The following is a 20,200-nucleotide window of genomic DNA, read 5'->3' on the forward strand; positions in this document are numbered from 1 at the left end:
TGGGAATGCACACAAGTGATATTTGTGTGCGGAGATCAAAAAGCGTTTACCTTTAGATGTTTCCCTGATATGAATATTCAACATCCTTATTGAAATCTAATTTGGGTCTCCTTGTCTCAGGGGTCTTTTCATCAGTGCCTGTTGCCTGAGGCCACTGCTGATTGACAGCCAAACTTTAGTAAAGAGCAAGCAGGAAAAAAGGGGAGATCTGGTGCTGTTGGAGATGTGAGCGGTGTGAGGCTGGGGAGAGCTGGAGCAGATGAGTGGAGGGGTACTGTGGGGGGTAGGGAGTGGGGGGCCCGACGGCGTTGGGGTATTTAACCTCATCGTGTGCATGCATAAACAGAATGCTGCTTTATTAGGAAGTGTGAGCGAATATACCAGGCAAAGCGGAAATATTTAACAACACTTCATCATTACAGGTTTTCTCCTGTGTTGCAAACCTATTCATCTCCCTCTGACCTTGGAAGTCAACAGTTATTGTTTTGTCTGCAAAGGAGGAGCATTTAGTATTTCATGTTTGCAAAAAATTAGGAAAGATCTACATTAGCTGATTAATCAATCAACAGAAAATAAATCTGCAGCTATTTTGATAATTGATTACTGGTCATTTTTTTAACATAATCTGCCGACGTTTCAGCTTGTCCAATCAGAAGACTTGCTGTTTTTCTCTGTTTTTTTCTCTGTTAATTGAAAACTGAATATCTTTTGGTTTGAGGTTGTTGTTCAAACAAAACAAGCATTTTAACGACATCACCTTGAATTTTTGAGAAACTTTGATGATGACATTTTTAATTTCAGATATTTTAGAGACTTAAAAGAAAAAATACTAACCAGATTAATTAATAAGGAAACAATGAAATAATAATCATGTTAGTTTCAGCCCTAGATTCATTAGGTTCACAAGGGTCATTTACTCTAGGATTTTTCTTGTAAAAATCAACTTACTACTATTGATTCCTGAAGTGATTGCTTCAAGTATACTTTTGATTAATAGTCAGTCATAATGAATGCAAAACATAGCAAGGGATGCACTGTATGTATATATAATTACAAAATTTTGTTTGTCTGTGCATTTTACATTATTCATTTAAAAATCTATGCTGAAATGATTAGTTCATTAATCAACCGGTCAATCAACATAAAGTCATTCTACAATTATTTTCGTAATCGATTAATCATTTGTGCAAACATTTGTAATATTTTGAGATTCCAGCTGCTGAATTGTGAAGTTTTGCTGCTTTTGTTTCTCTTATATGATAGCAAACTGACTCACAGCAATAGGAATGCTTAATATTTTCTGAAATTTTAGCATTTTAAAGACCAAACGATAAATCAAGAAAATCAGTAATGGACATAATTGTTAGTTGCAGCCCCACTAAAAATATTTCAGTATAGTAAAGCAGTGGTTAGACTACTTTATGTTGACCATTGTTATTAGCTATTCACAGCAGAAGCATTCACATTTCACAGAAGCAGTTTAAAATTTTTATGGATGAACTGGAAAGATTTGGTATATTTACACAGTTGGGAGAGTATTTCATTTGTTCTCTTCTTGTCTTAAAACTAAGCATTTGATGCTCCCTGCTGAAGGCATAGCACCATATTGTTGTCTAAAATAATATTTCTAAACATTTGTTCAGTCATTTGTCTCCATTTCTGACTGAGGACCTGTGAACTCCATAACCACTCATTTGGCAAAATAACAAAAAAAAATAAAACAAGCAAAAATAACTCACACTCTGACTTCAGGGGAAAGATGATCTGCAATGATGGAGTGCATTTGTGTCTTTGTTTTTTCTGGCTTATATAATAACAAATATTAGAGGCTGAAAACAGCCTGAGCTGTCCCTCTCCTTCTGCGGCTCTGAAAACAGAAAACAAACCAAACAGACACGTGCAGCCTATAGAAGTAGTACAGTACTGCAATTTTAGTCTAACGGAAAAACTGTCAGTGTTGTTCTGTTGAGGCTAATATCCCCACTGCTGGTGGGGCTGAACTAAGATGAACAAATGTCACGTGCACGTACACACACACACACACACACACACGCACAGTGCACACAAACCAGCACTGTCCTCATCTGGCCAGTGGGCTGAGCATGGTTTAATGTTATTATTGCGCAGGTGTGGGTCTTGTCCCTCAGGGTTCCATTAAAATGATGCCCCTCTCAATAGTGGCTCCATTTGCTCTTTAGATTTAACACAGGCCATATGTCTAGCAGGAGGCAAACAGCTGATGTGGTTTAATTGACAGAAATCAACATATTTGTGTGTGTGTGTGTGCTGGTGTGCTAATGGTGGATGTGGTTGGGCGCTGGGGGATCCCTTTAAGGGGTCAATTATGTATCAGAACTGAGTTTGGAAAAGAAGGGAAAAGAAAAAGGGCAACAGAGAAGAGAGACAGAGACGGACAGACAGACAGAGGCTGATAGCTATATGAGACAAGAGGATTTCATAATGGGGACAGAAAAAACTACCACAGACTCAAAGCACAGTTCAGCATTGCAGGACATAACCCCGCACATCAATGTGTGAATACATCTCCTTCATTTTGGAGCTGGCATTCTTGTCCGTCCCAGGAACACCGCTGTGTACAGAGTGTTAACTTCATGTTTCATCTAGCTTCACAGAGATACCGTCCCTGACTGCAGTCAAATCATGTAAAATTACCTCTGTCATAGAGCTGATTTAGCTCGGGAGGGGACCCAAAACAAATTAAATAGTGTCCACTGTCGGGGGCTCAAACTCGATCAAACCGTGCAAGTCACTGAATAATTAGATTTGGCATACCAAACCATTTTATGCTCACGTAAGAGAAATAATTTGGGGATGTACATAGATATATATATATACATGTATTGAAAACTAGAAGAATGGTTAAAAGTAGTTCTCAGTCATTGGGGATAACCCAACATTAGGCTAACAGGCGCAACGCAATTAGCACATAAAACCTGTCACTGGCCCTCAATATCACAGCCCTCTAAGGAGTGGCAGACTTATAAAGCCTCCTGATCTACTACTACAAAGTGATTAATCCTCCACACACAATGACCAGTCTTAAACTGGGCCTCTATATCATTAGGTAGACCTATATGGCAGTTTAGCTTTGCACTAATTAGCATTCAGATCAGGGACCGGAGAGACAGCCCCTCCACCACAGAGGAAGGACATAGGATGAGATGGAGACACAGTGAAATGTCATTAACTTGATGTTAATTACTAATTAATGGGGCTATTTCATTTACATGTATCTCCGGCTCTCTGATGGGGCCTGCCTTTACTGGGTTACTCTTACCAGCCGACAAGTTGGGGGAGGGTTTATCTCCCCACTCCTCTACTCTCCCCTTACAGTGTTTCATCTCTGCTAATTAAATAGTGGGCCACTCATCATGATTATGTCTGCTTTTACAACACCATTTTCTGTCAGTGAGAGCACTCCAATAAGTGACCGACCACCTCTTTAACACCACGGCTGTTTTTGTATGAACCGTACATCAAAAGCCAAACTCACTGCCAACTCACTCTGCTGACTTCTGTCTGACTTGTTACTTTCACTCATTTGTGACCCCTCCCTTTCTTTTCATTGCCACGCATCAGCCACAAGCCACCCGTCTCCATGGCAACCTGAGACGTTGGGTCCCATGAGAAGGAGTGGGTTGGGTTGACTAGCGTCTGGCCATTCACACGTGGGCAGTGCCAGCTAGCCAACATGGCACACAGCATCCTGCCATATGGTGCCACCACATACGTCCTGCTAGCCTGGACTCGGGATCTGGGCCTGTCGTGAGCCGCTGGTGTGAACAGGACAGACCCGCACTAGAACCCGTTCAGCAGCTGATCCACATGCAGAATTGGCTACTGATGTACAGACAAATGGTTCTCAGCTTCATAATGAAAGACTCCCGCTCAGCATAGACCTGTAGTACACATAGTTGTATGAAAATACTCTTTCAATATAATCATCATTCATACAGACATCTAAATGAAAACTTGAGAACATCATGCTGCCACACAGAAGGCCTCCGCTCTACATGACAGAAAATGTGAAGTATTTGTAGGCTTGATGGCACCACGTGCTCTCCACATTATTGATACTGTGCTGCCTCTCTGTGGCAATGCAGAGAAAATACATGCAGGTAGTGCAGCACACTGAAACAACTCACCAGTGTTGACAAAATAGATTTTTATTCAAAGTTATTATATGCTTTTAAATACATCATATCTTAAAAGCATTAGAATACTGCATTTTCTTGCATTAATGTCTATTTTTATCATACATATCTTACATCTTATCAAAAACAGAAGGCTTTGAGGAGACTACAGTGAGATATGTTGGTGAACAAAACTATTTCTCATCTAGATGTTTACATTTTGCAGGATATCAACACAGGAACTGAGAAAAGAGACAAGCAATGAAAGTCATAAACAACGCACATCTTCTAGGGCGGGTAAAACACTGGAGGAATGTGGGGTGCTGATTTGGCAGAAGAAGAAAAAAGGGAAAAAAAGCTGAAGGAAATGTTGAAGGTCAAGTATTTTTATCTTAATTTAATAAATTAGGCATCTGAAAGACATAGGCATACACTTTGTGTATGATCATTACAAAACATACAGAATCAAAGTGACATTTGGCATATACATCAGATTTCAGATTAGATATCAAAATAAATTATTATATATAGCTGGTATGTTTATGTGTCTTTGTAACACACAAACAAATAAAGAGTTATAAAATCAATAAACCAACACCACCAGTTTGATTGATATTCCTTTGAGTGCACAATATAAACGATTTAGGAAAAAATGAAAAAAACAGAAATACCTGTTTTTGCAAATGAACCCATAAATAATCTAAATATATTTGATGTAAAGAAAAAAATATGTCTTTACTCTGAGTGACAGAGAGCGAAGGTTTGGATAAATCCAATTCATTGTTGTAACCACTGACCAGGACAATGTAAAAAAAACACATTGGGCATTTCAGAAATCCAATCTACAGCGACAAAACATTCAACCAAGGGATATACAGGCGTTTTTAGAAAACATCCAAGAAAATGTAAGCCCACCTGCCTTTGTATATGAATAACAATAACAAATCACACAGAAGCAACAAAACTGCTGCAAAAAAGGCAAAAACCTAGCGATATACAACGATCAATACGTGACACTGTGACCACAGTGAGTATTTCTTACAATTCTCTCATTGCTTTAATCAGGCACAAAATAATAAATGCATAGATTTAAGGTACACATGTCAAGTAAGCATCTAGAATGAAATGAAATCTTCTAAATGTGAAACATAAAGAGATTGTGCTGTGAACGCCAAAGGTAAGTGCTACCATCACTTCAACATTCAGCGAGAGCTGTGCAGCTTACTTTATGTTGCTACATACTTTGCAGCAATATCAATACATCATACGCTCTCCAGTTCCTCAACTTTATTGAACCCAAGACATAATTTTTAATCCACTCATCTGTCACGCAACATTCATCATGTCAGTGTGTAACACGGAGACTCTGGTATTTAATTTTGCCTTAATGAGACAAGAGTGGAGAGACACAAGCTCTGACGCTGTTATGACAAGTGACTGGGCTCCCTCTTGTGCTCACTATCAAACTATCCCAAATACTGACATCACTTCCTGTCTACTGTCTAGGTAACGATACTGTCAAGTGTGATAATAAGGGTGAATATTTTAACATAAATATGCTGGAGATCCTGTTTGTCTGCCCGTGTGGTTTTCACTATGGACTCTTGAAGATTTGTTCCATCAATCCCATCTCCTTGGACAGGAAAGTGCAGGTGAGAAGAGAACAAATGAGGAAACTAGATTTGCAGAACAGCCTATGAGGGTTAGGGTTAGGGTTCACACTGCATCACACTTTTGATAACTTACTATGATTTTATGTTATCTTACCAAATATATTTCTCTTTCTGTCATCTAAGTTAACATATTTCTTTTCTAAAAAAAAAAACTTAAAATTGAAAAACCCATTAAGCCATATAAATATATAAGTACTCCAAATAATTGAGTGAGGTATTTCTATTACATGCATCACATAGAAAGAAAATAGAAATAATTAATAACCTTTGGTCTTCCTACTTGAAATGTATTCAAGACAACAAACAGGGAGAACACACTCAGTAAAAGCCTTGTTGCCGTAAAGGTTCCCATGACCCTTTTCACCCCCTTCGGATTGTAACGATATGATGAGCTTGTAACCATGGAGATGTGCACTATAGAAGGTAAATCGTACAGGACATTAAAGCACTCGCCAAGTAATTAGTGGCTGGGTAATGAAGTGTCAGTCAGACAGCTCTCTCAGTGATGGGTGAGTGGTGCGTACTAATAAAAGACTTCAGGTGTGAGAGGCTGGACTCCCCCTGCGTCACCCACACCACCTCCCCCATCCCCGCAGGGTAACAACACACCACCCTCGGTTTGTCCCAATTGTCAGCGAGCGCCTGAGAGAACACATCCATTACTCGCACACATCTCTTCCGACACACACACACAAACACACCGCATAATAATTTCCAACAATTTCCTTGACTGTTCTTGATCTAAGTGACAGTTTCTGAAACAAATGACAAGCGGAAAAAGTAACCAAGCAACTGTTTAACCACCACATGCTGCACAAACTGGGACCTGGAGGTAGTGCAGACTTTTCTTCCTCCTGTAACCTGTTCCATCCTGAACTGACGTAGTTTTCTGGGATTTAGCACTCTATAGCTCAACAAATTTTTTCACTAACATTGTGCAGGCTCTGCTGTGTGCTTTTCAGTAACTGTTGCAGTGCTTGCTCAACCAGACACAGAGCCAATCAAGGTTTTCCAGATGTTACATGCAGACTTTATCCATGTGCCTCCAATGTTCTCCTAGCTGCTGTTTGCCCAAGGTCGTATCTCTCTTGGGAAAAGCATTGCAGTCCCTCTGTTGACGGATGACTTAGATGTGAATGTTGTGGTGGCGGACCTTACTTGAGTCAATGTCGACCCGGCGGGCCTCAGCGAAGGCCAGGAATGTGCAGAGACCCAGCAGGTTGACTGTGGTGATTAGGGCAAACACAGACGTCCACGAGCCTGTGGCCTCGATGAGATACCCCGAGAAATACACCATTAGGACCCCTGCACAGCAACACACACACAGCACACGATAAATAAAATATTATCGCATGGATACAAGCAAAACACACAGTATCCTCCATGTGAGTGTTAAGTTTTCCACAGAGAAAATGTCACAGTCCATTACACAGCCCTCACAGGACCACTAACTGTCATCCTCTCTGCTCCCTGTATTATTCATCAACACAAACTTCATTATGCTCCCTTGATGAAATATGCATGGCACATAGGAGCCAGCTTGACTGACAGGAGACACATCAGCTCAAAGTTTGAATTTAGAGAAGTGGATGAATTATTTCACCGAAATTTAGCAACTGCTGGTGAAACATTGATCACAGACATTTATCCTCTCTGACTGAAATTACAGATACTCACCTAAGAAAGCACCACATGTATTCATAACACCTGTAAAAGATATGCAGATACACAGATGTAAAATTTAAAAACATCATAAAAATTTCACCTGCGTTTTAAAAAATGATTTTGTTGGGCCAGTGCTAAAATCTTTCATATTAATGAAACTTGTATGAAATGCCTTCAGATATTCTGGAAATATCTTTTTTTAACTTACCAAATAAAGCTCCAGCACAGGAAGGAGCAAGATCTTGAACATTTACAGATACACCACTGTGAAAGAAATGTATGTCATTAGCCATTTAATCTCATACGGTACTACACTTTTGACTTACGACTCTTGTGCGCATCCTGCATTGCCTCAGAGTAAAACCACTAACCAGCCTGACAAATCTCGGCCATAAAAAGATAAGAACCACATCGGAAAAGAACATAATTGTCTGTGTCCAGAGAAATGTAACACAGACCGTCTATTTTCTGTTCCTCGCCTGCAACCTGTATTGTTTCTTGTATATACTCTACTTATCAAGTCGTGGCCCTGAATGAAATGAATTCTTATTTGCTAATTTTAGAAAGTAAGCTAATTAGAAAAGGTGTTACAGTGGACCCATAAATATGAAATAAAATCCATTTTTTCCACAACAACAGTTGAGGACAAGAGAAAACCTGGAGTAATAGGGACGGACACTCAAGGTTCAAGTATTGTCTGAGCAGCGAAAGCCTGATGCATCTTATAGCTCCACTGTTATCCAAAAACTGTTAAATGAGCCACACTGTTGCACTAGGAGACACACTTCTTAATTATTATAAACGAGTATGTAGTTTACTTTGAGTAGATCCAACAAACATCTTCTAGCTGCTATAAATTTTTGCACCAGCACACCAAATGTGTATTCATCTGCACTTGAAAGTAGTCTACAACAAACACATTTTTTACTTACTTTTGAGTAATGTTCTCTAAACCCAAAAGGTGTTTTTGGAAACTATTAAGTGCTATTAAGAATAAATATTAAGTATATTAAGTAATAAAGGGTTTTAGCACTTTTTCCAGGACAAGTAAAGGATAATAAGGTCCTACTTTAGGTAATTTTACTCAAGTGAGATAAGCAAGACTGCAAAAGAAAATCAATGAATTAGATGCACTGAGGAGGTCAAACAGCAGATCAAACAGCCAGCCTAATATAAGCTGAGACACTGCCAAGTCTTCCCTGGTTAAGTTCTGTAGAGCTTGGTGGACCAAACAGCATAATTTGGCATTAAAAAACAGACTTATGGGATATTTCACACTTTAATGTGCAAGAGGCTGCCTTGTGGTGCTGTCCTCATAGCCATGGAAATAAATGTAATGGTTCTCAAATGGTATCACCAAGAGAGAATGTGCACAGCAAACAAAATAGCAAAACAAAACATAAAACTGACAAACCAACCCTTCGGGAACACCACATTTAAATCTAAAACGGTGCTGGATTCACGGCGAGACATAGAGTGTGAGGACATTCTAGGTGTCAGTACCTGTGACTGAAGGTGGTGAGGCCCATGGTGGCAGACACAAATGCAACAGCCCAGGGGAAGGTGGTGTTGCCACACAGAAGAAGGGTAAACACACTGGACACACCCATGGAGAAAAACTAACAGAGGAATGAATGCACACAAAAACAAAACCTTACATACAGCAATTCATTATGTACAAGTGGAAAGTGGAGAGAGGACGTTTGTACACTTTGGACTGAGTGGAAGAAAATCCATAATGAGACTGAACAGACAACATATACAGGGAATAACAAAGCAAATATTGTACCTGCATCAACTTTCTCACTGCAGCTGTATCAAAGCCTGTGGGGATCAAGAGGGAAATTAGGACAAGCAATTATACACCTGCATTGACTATGAAAGCAATTCTGATATCTGTTCCACAGTCGCCGTACCTTGACTGATGAGGTGGTCAGACAGACAACCACTGAAGAGGGATGAGGGTATGGCCACCAACCAGGGAATGACATTGAACACCCAACCCTGGGGGGGGGGACAACATGTTTTATGGCTGTGAGTGAACTTGACCAGAAACAGCAGGGAACATTGAATAGTCAGTGTACCATTTTGGTCCAGACTGCAATATCTAATTATCTAGTGGATGGATTGTCGTGAAGCCCACTTAGTCTGGCGATCCCCTGACTTTTTTTCTTTTTTTACTTTTTTTTTTTTTGTGAAATGTCTTTGCAACTATGGGATCAATTGCCATGAAATTTGAGATATCAGACATTCATTTCCCCAAGAGGATGAATGTTAATGATCATGATGAGCTCCTGACTTTTCATCTAGTGCATCTAGCAGTTGGATTGGCACAAACTTTTCTACAGACATTCATGGTGTCCATTGTAAGTACTTTAGTGATCACCTGACTCCATGCGCTCATCACTGGTTTAAGACCAAATACCTGGAAAACTAATAACATCAGCCTTGGTTGCACTTTTTGTTTAGTTGTAATTCACAAATGTTAGCATGCTAACATGCTAAACTGATATGTTTGAGTATGGTTAATGATATACTTGCTTAACATCACCATGCTAGCTGAAAGCTGTAAAGCGGTTAGCTGAGAGTGTTGAGATGCTGGCATTTATTTCAAAGCACTGTTGTAGCTACGTACAGAGCTGCTGGCATGGCTGTAGGCTCTTAGTGTTGTTAAAGAAAAAAGGTCCAGTCTGTCTTGATTTTAAGCCTCATGGCTGTATTACTTGAATTCTTTTTGCTGTAATCCCGAGGTTACACCTGTGATCAAAAGGTGGATGAAAAGGTAGCCCGGTTACCTTGGCATCGGGGAAAGTGTCTTTAAAGAATGTTGGCAGCCACGACAAAAGAGTGAAGAAGGTGCTCGCTGTGCAAAGGTGCGTAACAATTACAGCACTGGTCAGGGAATGAAGAGAGAGAAACAGACAAAATAAGTGCACTGAAGCTACAGTCACAGTAGGTATACGAAAGATTGCTCTGTGTTAGTAAAGACAATTTCCCTTTTCTTTGAGCACCGTCTCATGATTTGACAGAATCTTGTGTCTGCGCTTCTATTTTGGCATGTATTGTTTTCCATTGAAATCATATCTGTGTTAAGACAAGTTCGTCATAAATCCACAGAGGTTCAATATCCGTTGCATTACAGTATATAAATATCTGGGTCATAGGGGGACACCGGGAGGATGTGGAAGAGCTCGATATCAGAGACGTTAACAGACAGCTGAGGCAACCAGAGATTAAACTTGCTATTCTATTTTAGTCTACAGAAACAATTGTGTGATCTGTCAAGACTGGGACATGTTTTACACATTTCTACATTCTTCCTCTTAAATTTAATTCTCTACAATTTCTAATTTTCTGGATAAGCCCCTAACTCTTATATCCATGGTTGGAAAACAGTTCAATTTCAGAGTTTGGATGTTGTTGCAATATAGCCACAGGACAATAATAGATCTTCCTGACTCAAGGATTCAAGATGCTCATTCATCTGGATATGAGAAGAAATAAACTGCTGTGTCTATACACAAAGGAGCTACACAGAGTACAAAATGCACACATACACACAGAAGCTTGCACATGCGCTCACATGCACACACTCATTTTATCTTTATCTCACCAGACTGCAGGTTGTTTAAGGAGCCGTAACCAGTGTCTTTTGGACAGTTTGGACTGGGGCCCACTACTTCCCAGGGACTCCAGGGTGATGATAGGCCCTGCAAACACAGATGAACACAGGCATGTGGGCATACAAGAGGACACTGACTCCAACTATACAAATAAGCAGCTACAAGATAGGAGCATGCAGTGACACCACAGATGCTGCCGACACACAATCACAGAACCTATTAGCTATCCCCTGACGACAGTTTGGCCTCTGGGGACAAGAGCCAATTTTTCTGGTGCATCCAGCGGATATCTGGATGACTGGATATCTGTTAATGGTCAATACTGCTCGGATTGCAAACACACTACAATCAGCAACCAGAACGCTTCCAAACCAAAAATCTTGTCCCTGGTGTATAGATTCTGCATTCAGATGGAGATATCCGTTTATAGAGATTAGTCGACACAGTTAAAGCCTCCCTTGCCTTCTCCTTTGAGCAGATACTTCCACATGCAGTAGGCCCACAGGACCGAGAGGAGACCAGGCACATAGAAAACACTCTCCCAGCCATAGAGGTCCAACATGAGGGAGCCAGCCCCTCCAATCACCAGAGTGCTGAAAAAAAAACAAAAAAACAAGACACAACAAGTCACATAAACACACCCTTGTAACAAGATGTTTCCACACGGTAATGTACTTGATTGGGAACATAGTAGCATGAGCTTAACTTTTAAGACAAATAATTATCAGACTTTTAATCAATATTCATTAACAGTAACACTTGGTATTATAAGAGACTGTGGGATAGAAACAATAGGCACAGCTTTTGTACTCTACAACAGTGACTTTCTAGGAGAAACACTCCATTTGCAACCATTCCCCATTTATTGCATAACACTTGACTCACCCCAGGTAGGAGCCACTACCCACGGTGCTCATGAGGAAGCCTCGCTCACTTTCCACCACCTTTTGAGAGCACAGACTTGCTAGAGAAGGGTAATGAACTCCTAAAATCAGGACGCAAAACATAATGGGTTAATGTTTAGATAGAAATTTCAAGAAGAAGAAACAGGGCAACAGACGTAGGATTTTTACCATCTCATCACACAAAACAAACATATAAATCTGAGGGGAAATAGTAGAAGTTTTGAGCAATGGGAATGACACACTTTGGCAGCTGATTAACAATTTGAAATGTCGACACCTGTGTTTTGTAACAACAGCTTGAATATTGATTCTCAAGCCAAATAAACAAAGGGCAAGGTAAAACGGTCTGGTCACCAACAGAGGTCTATACATGTTGGTTACTCAATACATGAAATTGTCAAGCACTTCCTCTTAAAAGGAAACACTTAGTTACTTAGTGACACTGCACTAAAATTTCATGCTACTCGGTCATACATTAAGCAGGAGAAATGTAGCTAACATGGCAACATCTTCAATTTACTTTGCTGTCTTTCTAGGACAAACAAATACAAATCAGATCAGTTTTGTTTCCTAAAGGGCTTTCAGTAAAACAGGTTTTTATAAGAGAATGCAGTAAAAAATGTCATTTATCATAAAAGAAAAGCAGCACACTCAATTGACTAGAACTTTACCGTGTTTGTGTGCTTTCATGTTGCCTGTATTTAATCCCCTTACAGAGATGTAGCAAAAAGTTCAGTGAATTATGTTTCACCTCACTGACTTACAGTGATCTCAAGATCCAATTCATCTCATTCAAACTCTTTCAAAAGCTGTCCATCTCACCTTGAAGCAAGCCCATGAGGAAGCGGGCTAATGTCATGGAGAGGATTGGCTGGGAGCAGAAATGGGCCAGGAGGGGGGTGAAGGCCGTCATAGACCCCCAGGCTGCTGCCGACAGCAAGAGGACCTTCTCACCTCCCACCCTGCGGACACATATAGACACTTATTATTATCAGCTGTAACTTATATGATTAAATCAACTTAAGGCTATAAGAGTGGTGTTGTTGATTTTTTTCTTCTTGCTCTGCTTTGAATAACTTTAAATAAATAACAACTATCAGGTTCGTAGGAACCGAACGCTGAGACACACAAGAACAAAACTCTGTACTTCATTTAGTACAAAGTAGTTTATTCTTCGGATTCTGACACAAATCTGACAAATTAAGGGTTTGGATTCAGAATGCAAGACAACAATATTGGATGTGGCAATAATTTTTAAACCTTTGATGCTACGCTCCCCCTGATGGGTTGGGATTAACCTGATTGGACCATAATCAAAACATGGAAGTCACTGAGAATATCTGTTTGGTTATTGATTAAAGATAGGATTGTCTGCCATTACACTTTAAACACCAGGAAGATGCTATTACACAACTAAACTACATAAGTGAAATTCCTGCCACACCTGTGCAGGTCTGGCCTGAGTACAGCGATGCCAGACGCCTCATTATATGAAGACTCTCTCTGAAACTCCCTCAATAACAAACCTAGTTACACATACGCTTTGGTATGCACAAGTCAAGAAGCTCCTCGGCCTCTCCTCTGTTCATGTGCTTGCATATTCTTACTTTCTGATCATCAGTGCCTCTGACTGAATAAAACTCTTCAAACACATAAATATCTGTTTATGACACTGCGTGCCTACAAGAGTTTAAAAACATGATAAGACAGGAAAAACATCTCTCTTCGTATCTGCCCTCAGATGGGTTGTTTGCGTCACTGCATGCAAATGACACTTGATGAGCAGGAAGCTAAAAACTGGTGCCACTGTCATAGCAGTCATACCACAGCAGACATCTGTATAAACACACGAGATGATACAGGAGAATCCAGTACTCCTGGCCTAGACTGTTATCTCACAGCATGACTACTGATTGAGCTCAAATGTTTCCCACCGGTCACTGACGTAGCCTCCGAACACTTGGGTGAAGCAGTAGCCCCAGAAGAAGCTGCCCAGCACCATGCCGGACTCCCTCTTGCTCCAGCTGAACTGCTCTGCCATGCTGACTGCACAGATGGGCATCGCCACACGGGCGCAGTAGAGGAGGCATGTCCCAAGCAGCAGCACCACTGTCCATACCCTCGCCACGGGCCTGCACAGGAGGGATGCACAATGGATTGAACTCTCCAAGTCTGGCTGAACAAAGGCAACATTTGGGGAAAAACAGCTGATAGGGGATGTCTTATCTGTCATGGGGAGGGAACTGAACTGCACTCCAATTACATTCAACATTGGCAAAAAATGGCTTCTGTCCTCATTAGGGTTAAATCTAGGTTTCTTACATGAAGGAGTTATGGTAACATTTATAGTGGGATAAGTGCAATATCTTCTCAAGAAAGTAAGAGTGTGGAGTCAAACAAATATAACAACTAAGTTACATTTTAGGATAATTCATTTTTTATGAAGCAAGCACCTCTTGATCCTTCTTGAAACCCCATTTGACTGATGTGGCACCGCAACTTCACCTATAAGAGCACTGAAACGCCATAGATGATACGTGTCATTTTACTACTGCACTAGATGCAGACTTAGAGGACAAAAAGCTCGGATGACTGCATTCTCGGTGCAGAACCTTCATGATTATACTACAACAAATAAAAAAAATAAAAAAAAGCCAAATAGTTCCTGAAAAGTATTAATAATGTTGCTATTTCTGTCTTATTTGGACGCAGCACTGTTTAATGCAATGTCCCTGCGAGGGTTTAACACGTTACCTTGACCAGGTGTTGTGTTCAGGATACTTCTTGTGACATCCAGGGACTCCAATCTTGTCAGGCGGATGGTTTTCCTTGTGACAGACCAAATCTGGACTATAGTTCTTGCCATATTTTTGAATTATTGCCATTCAACGCGAGGTAACAGCAGCCTCCTTTCAAACCCTTCGGCTCTTTACTTTCGATCTCTTTCCGGCCGATCAGTCAGAAAAGTAGACGCGCAGAAAAACAACAACAGCCCTTCTCAGAAAGTAGTGGCGCGATCACATCACGGGTTTCCGATGGTCAGATCCATAACCTGAATGACTGTATGACTAGGGAGCACAGGCGATGGTCACGAAGCTGGGGCTGAGAGAGGGAGTCTGTTTTTCTTGATGCCCTAGGAGGAGTAATCCACGTGTCAGTTTTTTTTCTCTCTCTCCTCCCTCCTCCGGCCGGCCGCGCAGTTCTTCTTCTGATCGGTAGGGTTAATCAGGAAGTGATATAGTCTTTTCTAAAGCGGCATTACATCTGCTTAGTCAGCCGAATCATCCATCACAGTATCACACACAAACACGCCGGAGAGACGCCTCTGGCTCCGCTCCCCTCTCCAATCATGACGGTGCAGTATGGAAAATGTATCTGTGTCGTCTATGGGAGCATCGTTTGAGCACCAGGATGTGCTCTCCCTCTGACCCGTCCTTGCCGGATGAAGACGCGAAAAGAGCCCGTTGTTGAGGAGCTGCTGTGGGAGTCAGGCTGCTGGGCAGAAATATGCGCAGTCAGTGCCTTCGGGGTTGTGGAGATGGTCCATCTGGCTGTTTTGAGTTACCAAGCCGAGGGTTATATAAGAGTCTGCATTCAGCACAACTTTTAGCAGCTCACCTACAGCCTGCGTGGCGATGGAGGAAGTACTCGCATCCTTCTCTCTATTTAAAGTAGCACCACAACGCAAAACGCTCCATTATAGGTGCATGAGGATAATGAGCCTTACATTAAGTGTCAAAATAAATCAGCAGTGGTGGAGTGTAAAACTACTGTAAGAATATTTACTAAAGTACTACTAAGTACACAGTTGTGGTATTAGTGCTTAAGTATTTCCATTTCTACTGTAATACCTCCTCCACTCGTGTGGTATCCCATTACTTTACAGATTAAGATTTTATATACAAATCATGCGATGAATTTATAAAATAAGACTATGATAGGATGTAATATAGTTGAAATGAACTCCACCTCTACTAACTACAAAATGCTACTCACACATAAATGCATCAGCACTAATACTACTGTAATATAATGTGCGACAGTATATTACTCACAGCAGACATTTAAAGAACTTTTCAATATTTACATACTTATGTTTACGTGACATTGTCAATGAAGTATTTTTATATTGAGGGTAGGAATCGAAGTACTTCTGCTCCACTACAGTTCAGGGGGAAATATTGTACTTTTTACTCCACTACATTTGTCTGACAGCTTTAGGGTTACTTCACAGATTAAGCGTTTATGTTTGAGTTTATAAAATATAATGCTCTGCTATAGATGAATAATGATTCAATGATTCAATTTACTTTATAATACATACTTTTAATCAGATGACATTTTCTTTTGCAGTATTTGTATATTTCAATTGCAGTATTTCTTATTTACTTGAGGGAAGACTTTGAATAATTCCTCCACCATTCTCGCATCCAAAAATATACACATAATTATTATTGCTAGTGATCCATCAACATGCATATATTATTGTAACTGGTCAAAGCTGACAAAGTGGGCAGTTAAATCTATCATGAATCGTCACATATTATGAACTTGACCTTGTTGATGTGAAAAATCTTAATTTTCTATAACTATAGCTGTAACATATTTGTATTGGATTTCAATATTTCTCTTTTTAATGCTTTACATAGTTAAAGCATCCTAAAATGGAAACACTCAAGCAGAAGTACTTGAAAACATAAGATAAGTGCATCACTTGAGAAAATGTGGAACTTAAACATTTCTAGCATTAAAAACACACCAAGCTTTAAAGTGCTTTATGACTTGCGCAGTCTAAAAATTCACTTTTATTGCAAAATAATATCCCAGCAAAAAAAGCACATCAAATTTTGCAAAAGAGCTACTTATTTCATACATGTAAATATTCCATCTGTAAAAGTGTATCTATGTCTGTGGACATAGATTCATCCATTCACATCTTTTAATATAATCTGATATTTTATAACTGTATGAAACGGAGGCTGCCTTAAAGCTTGTACAGTCACGGTACGCTGCAAAAATTTTAGCATTCTAGGAGTCTTGCCGTGTTCCACTTGTTAATTGCGATCTTGATGTATAGCTTGAAAGTTTCTTGTCTTCATTCTTGTCTACGTCAGCATCTTTTTGTAATGTCTCAAGCAATAATGCAGTACGAACCTAAAGCTAAATTAAACTTCCAAAGTCACAGTAGTTAACATCCCAAGTATCTTGCTTTGGCTGGTGCCGTCACATACTATCTGAAAGAGTACTAGCTGAAATGTGTATGTTTTTTTGTAAGGAAAAAGTTTGAGTTTACTTGAGGCAGTGCACACTGAGTCAACCATTTTCCTTAAACATCAAACTTAGCCCCTTCTAAGTGGTCACACACAGAAAGTGACAGCCTAATTTAGGCTTTATTCACACCCTCTTATGCCAACAACTTTCCCTGCCAACAGACAGAAAAACTAGTGTACTAATTTTACATACACAAATATGTAAATTATAATACCAAGTAAAATAATGGTCTGCATGTTACTTTAGTGTGAGAAGTCCTTTTAAAATGCCATCAACCCAGTTTACACATTCTAAGTTATTAAAGTATCAAAAAGCAACCCTTACAAAAAAAGAAAAGGTTGTACTCTATATGAGTCAGTTTGTTGGGGTATAAATAGATAAAGGAAATGTGTCCATTTTGTAATGTTGTGGTATGTTTTCACTGTGGGTCCTTATTTTGGGTCTTCAATGGTTCCCTTGCTGAGGTCTGTCATTTTGGGGTACTTCACTTTCTTTTGGTCAAGTTCATTTTGAGCCCACAGCAGCAGCTTCAGGAGCTTGGCCAGCTTGGGTGTCGATTCTCTGTTTTCATAGTCTAGCACACACTGATTCACTTCACTCCATACCTGAAAAGACAAGGACATGCACATGGTATTGATTTGTATACAATTGTACAAATTTCAATATTTCAATCAATCATAGACACACACACACACAAATGAACTTGGATGTCAAAAATTGAAGATCGGGTGAAAACAATTTGTCCTTATACTGCATGGAACAGAACAACTTTTATAGTTTAGTGTGGGATCGTGAATTTCAAACTGGATCAAGATTAAACTGACCTATTCTATAAACAAGACAATAATGGTGGTGAAAAAGAAGATACAGGTACAGGACAAGACAAGTACACGTTTTGCTGGTGTGAATTGACCCTACCTTTTGTCTCTGCATCATATTGAGCAGATCTCCAAAAGGTGACTCCTCAGGGTTGTCGAATGCCAGAAGGGCCAGTGTCCTCTCCATCTCGGTCAGACATTCTCGGCTCTCCTCCCCCTGCTCTGCTAACTGGGACTGAGCAAATTCAAGGGCAGCTTCGGTCTCCCTCAAACGAATCAGCTCAATCAAATGCTGCTGCTGCAAATACAAAAAGCAAGACGACAATGTGAAAATAACAGACACAGTAAGAATCTGTTATTGATTCTCAGAACAAATTATACTGCTGAAAGTGCAAAACCTAGAAGCCTGCAACATGACAGGCATTGTGTTTTATTTTACCTGTAGGTGAAAGTAAAGGTAGCGGTTGGTGTCCAGCAGTTCTGGGTGCAGGCTGTTGATCAGTGCAATGGCATCCTGGATCTGTCCCTTCAAGATCATCTCCCTAATCTTAATTCTCTCATCTAGGGAATCCAGGTCCACACTAGGCTCTATTCCAGACTCCATCCTGAACTTCTCCGCAGCCTCCTTGAAGCCCTCTGTTGAATAGAAACCATGGTGAACTCCTGCACTTTTATCTGCACTATAGATATTAATAATCAACAGAGAACAAGCTTTGAGTAGCATAAAAATCGGTACTTTACCTGTCACCAGGTAGTTCATAATGAGCCTGTTCATATCAGCTCTCTGGATGTGGACATTGTTTAGTTTATCCATCCACTCCTCCCTTGTTATGTCCTCCGGCTTCTCTGCATAACTCATTATGATAATATCCTAAACAGGCACACAAAGGTTAACGTGTGAGTTGACAGAATGGCATTTCGTACATTTTAATTATTCAACAGAAGGTAAACACAATTATATAACGTTAAAACATGGTTTGGTAATTAGCTTTTCAGCTTGACAGCAACACAGCACCGGAAATCCTAAGTTACAACAGCTTGGGCCTTCAATGAAAAACACAACACTGAAGCCTGACTTTCGTCAACACGAACCAAAACAAAGACAACGTCCGCACTGTGGGTGCGTTTATATTGAATACAGACATCCGCAGCCGAGGCTATTCTGTTTTAATGTCTACTATCGACTCCCATCTACAGCCATAAGCAAACATCGAGGTTACTTAATTCACAATACCTGAAAAATTTGTCGCTACTTCCCAGCAGTAGCTAGCTAACGAGCAGAGGAGAGCCTCTTCTTCTGCCTCTTCTTCTTCCTCCTTCCTACTTCCGGTACCTGTGCTGTGAACTACACGCTCCTTGCGCACTGCTGCCCCCTACAGTAAACTAAAGGCGTTGTCCGAGTGGTTGGGAACTGTGATTTTATGTGTTTAAAATATAGGTTTATGCCTATCTGACAAGCCAGGCAAAAGCTTCAGCAGAAACATCCAGATATCCAGTGTATTAGTTGTTGGCACCGGATAAAACATTTACTTATAGACAACCTGCTTTTACTGAAGGACAAGTTATTTGCTGTCTTTTTTATTTTCTTATTTCTTTGGCATATGCGTATGAGACAAATGGTGTGAAACTACCCGTGCTGGAAAAAGCACTCAGATTCTTTACTTAAGCTAGGTAAAAGTAGCAGAACTACGGAGTAAAAAAAAAAAAAACTGCATACAATTAGCTAAAATTGTACTTGAGCACATTACTTTCCACCACCGGAAAATACTGACTTTATGTCTTCATTTCAATATTAAATAACCAATCATCTCTCACACCCCCTGTTTCTCTTTTAATGTATTTTAAATAGGCCTAATCTATTTATCTATTTATTTATCTGCTATATCTGCATACATTTCTTTGAGAATAGGGGCAGGCAGTGGTAGTTTAGATCCTACTATTCAAATGAATGAATATTAATAGGAGTGTGTTGATATATGTCTACAGATCAGATCGGCAATACTTCATCCAGAGAAGCTCTCATCATTGAAGTGATTTTTATTGTATGTCACATAGAAAGAGATTTTGCTGTTTCTTATAAAACAAAACTCA

At 40.0% G+C, this 20,200-nt stretch overlaps 2 protein-coding genes across 2 annotated transcripts; both read right to left on the bottom strand.

The window, feature by feature from the left end:
* Positions 1–4,169: 4,169 nt before the first annotated feature.
* Positions 4,170–15,133, bottom strand: slc17a9b (solute carrier family 17 member 9b). The gene is made up of 13 exons (XM_070839475.1): positions 14,775–15,133; positions 13,955–14,152; positions 12,843–12,982; positions 12,001–12,100; positions 11,578–11,708; positions 11,106–11,202; positions 10,288–10,384; positions 9,409–9,496; positions 9,282–9,316; positions 8,996–9,111; positions 7,701–7,756; positions 7,505–7,534; positions 4,170–7,132 (listed from the first exon to the last, which is right to left on the bottom strand). The coding sequence occupies exons 1-13, from the start codon at positions 14,903–14,905 to the stop codon at positions 6,954–6,956; spliced, it is 1,398 nt and encodes a 465-aa protein (XP_070695576.1). The 5' UTR covers positions 14,906–15,133; the 3' UTR covers positions 4,170–6,953.
* Positions 15,134–16,365: 1,232 nt separating this feature from the next.
* On the bottom strand, positions 16,366–19,426 carry LOC139209696 (glucose-induced degradation protein 8-B homolog). The gene is made up of 5 exons (XM_070839504.1): positions 19,344–19,426; positions 18,851–18,980; positions 18,549–18,745; positions 18,210–18,407; positions 16,366–17,896 (listed from the first exon to the last, which is right to left on the bottom strand). The coding sequence occupies exons 2-5, from the start codon at positions 18,966–18,968 to the stop codon at positions 17,723–17,725; spliced, it is 687 nt and encodes a 228-aa protein (XP_070695605.1). The 5' UTR covers positions 18,969–18,980; positions 19,344–19,426; the 3' UTR covers positions 16,366–17,722.
* Between the last annotated feature and the right edge of the window lie 774 nt (positions 19,427–20,200).

Source organism: Pempheris klunzingeri, chromosome 11, assembly GCF_042242105.1.
Source record: "Pempheris klunzingeri isolate RE-2024b chromosome 11, fPemKlu1.hap1, whole genome shotgun sequence".
Taxonomy (NCBI): Eukaryota; Metazoa; Chordata; class Actinopteri; order Acropomatiformes; family Pempheridae; genus Pempheris; species Pempheris klunzingeri.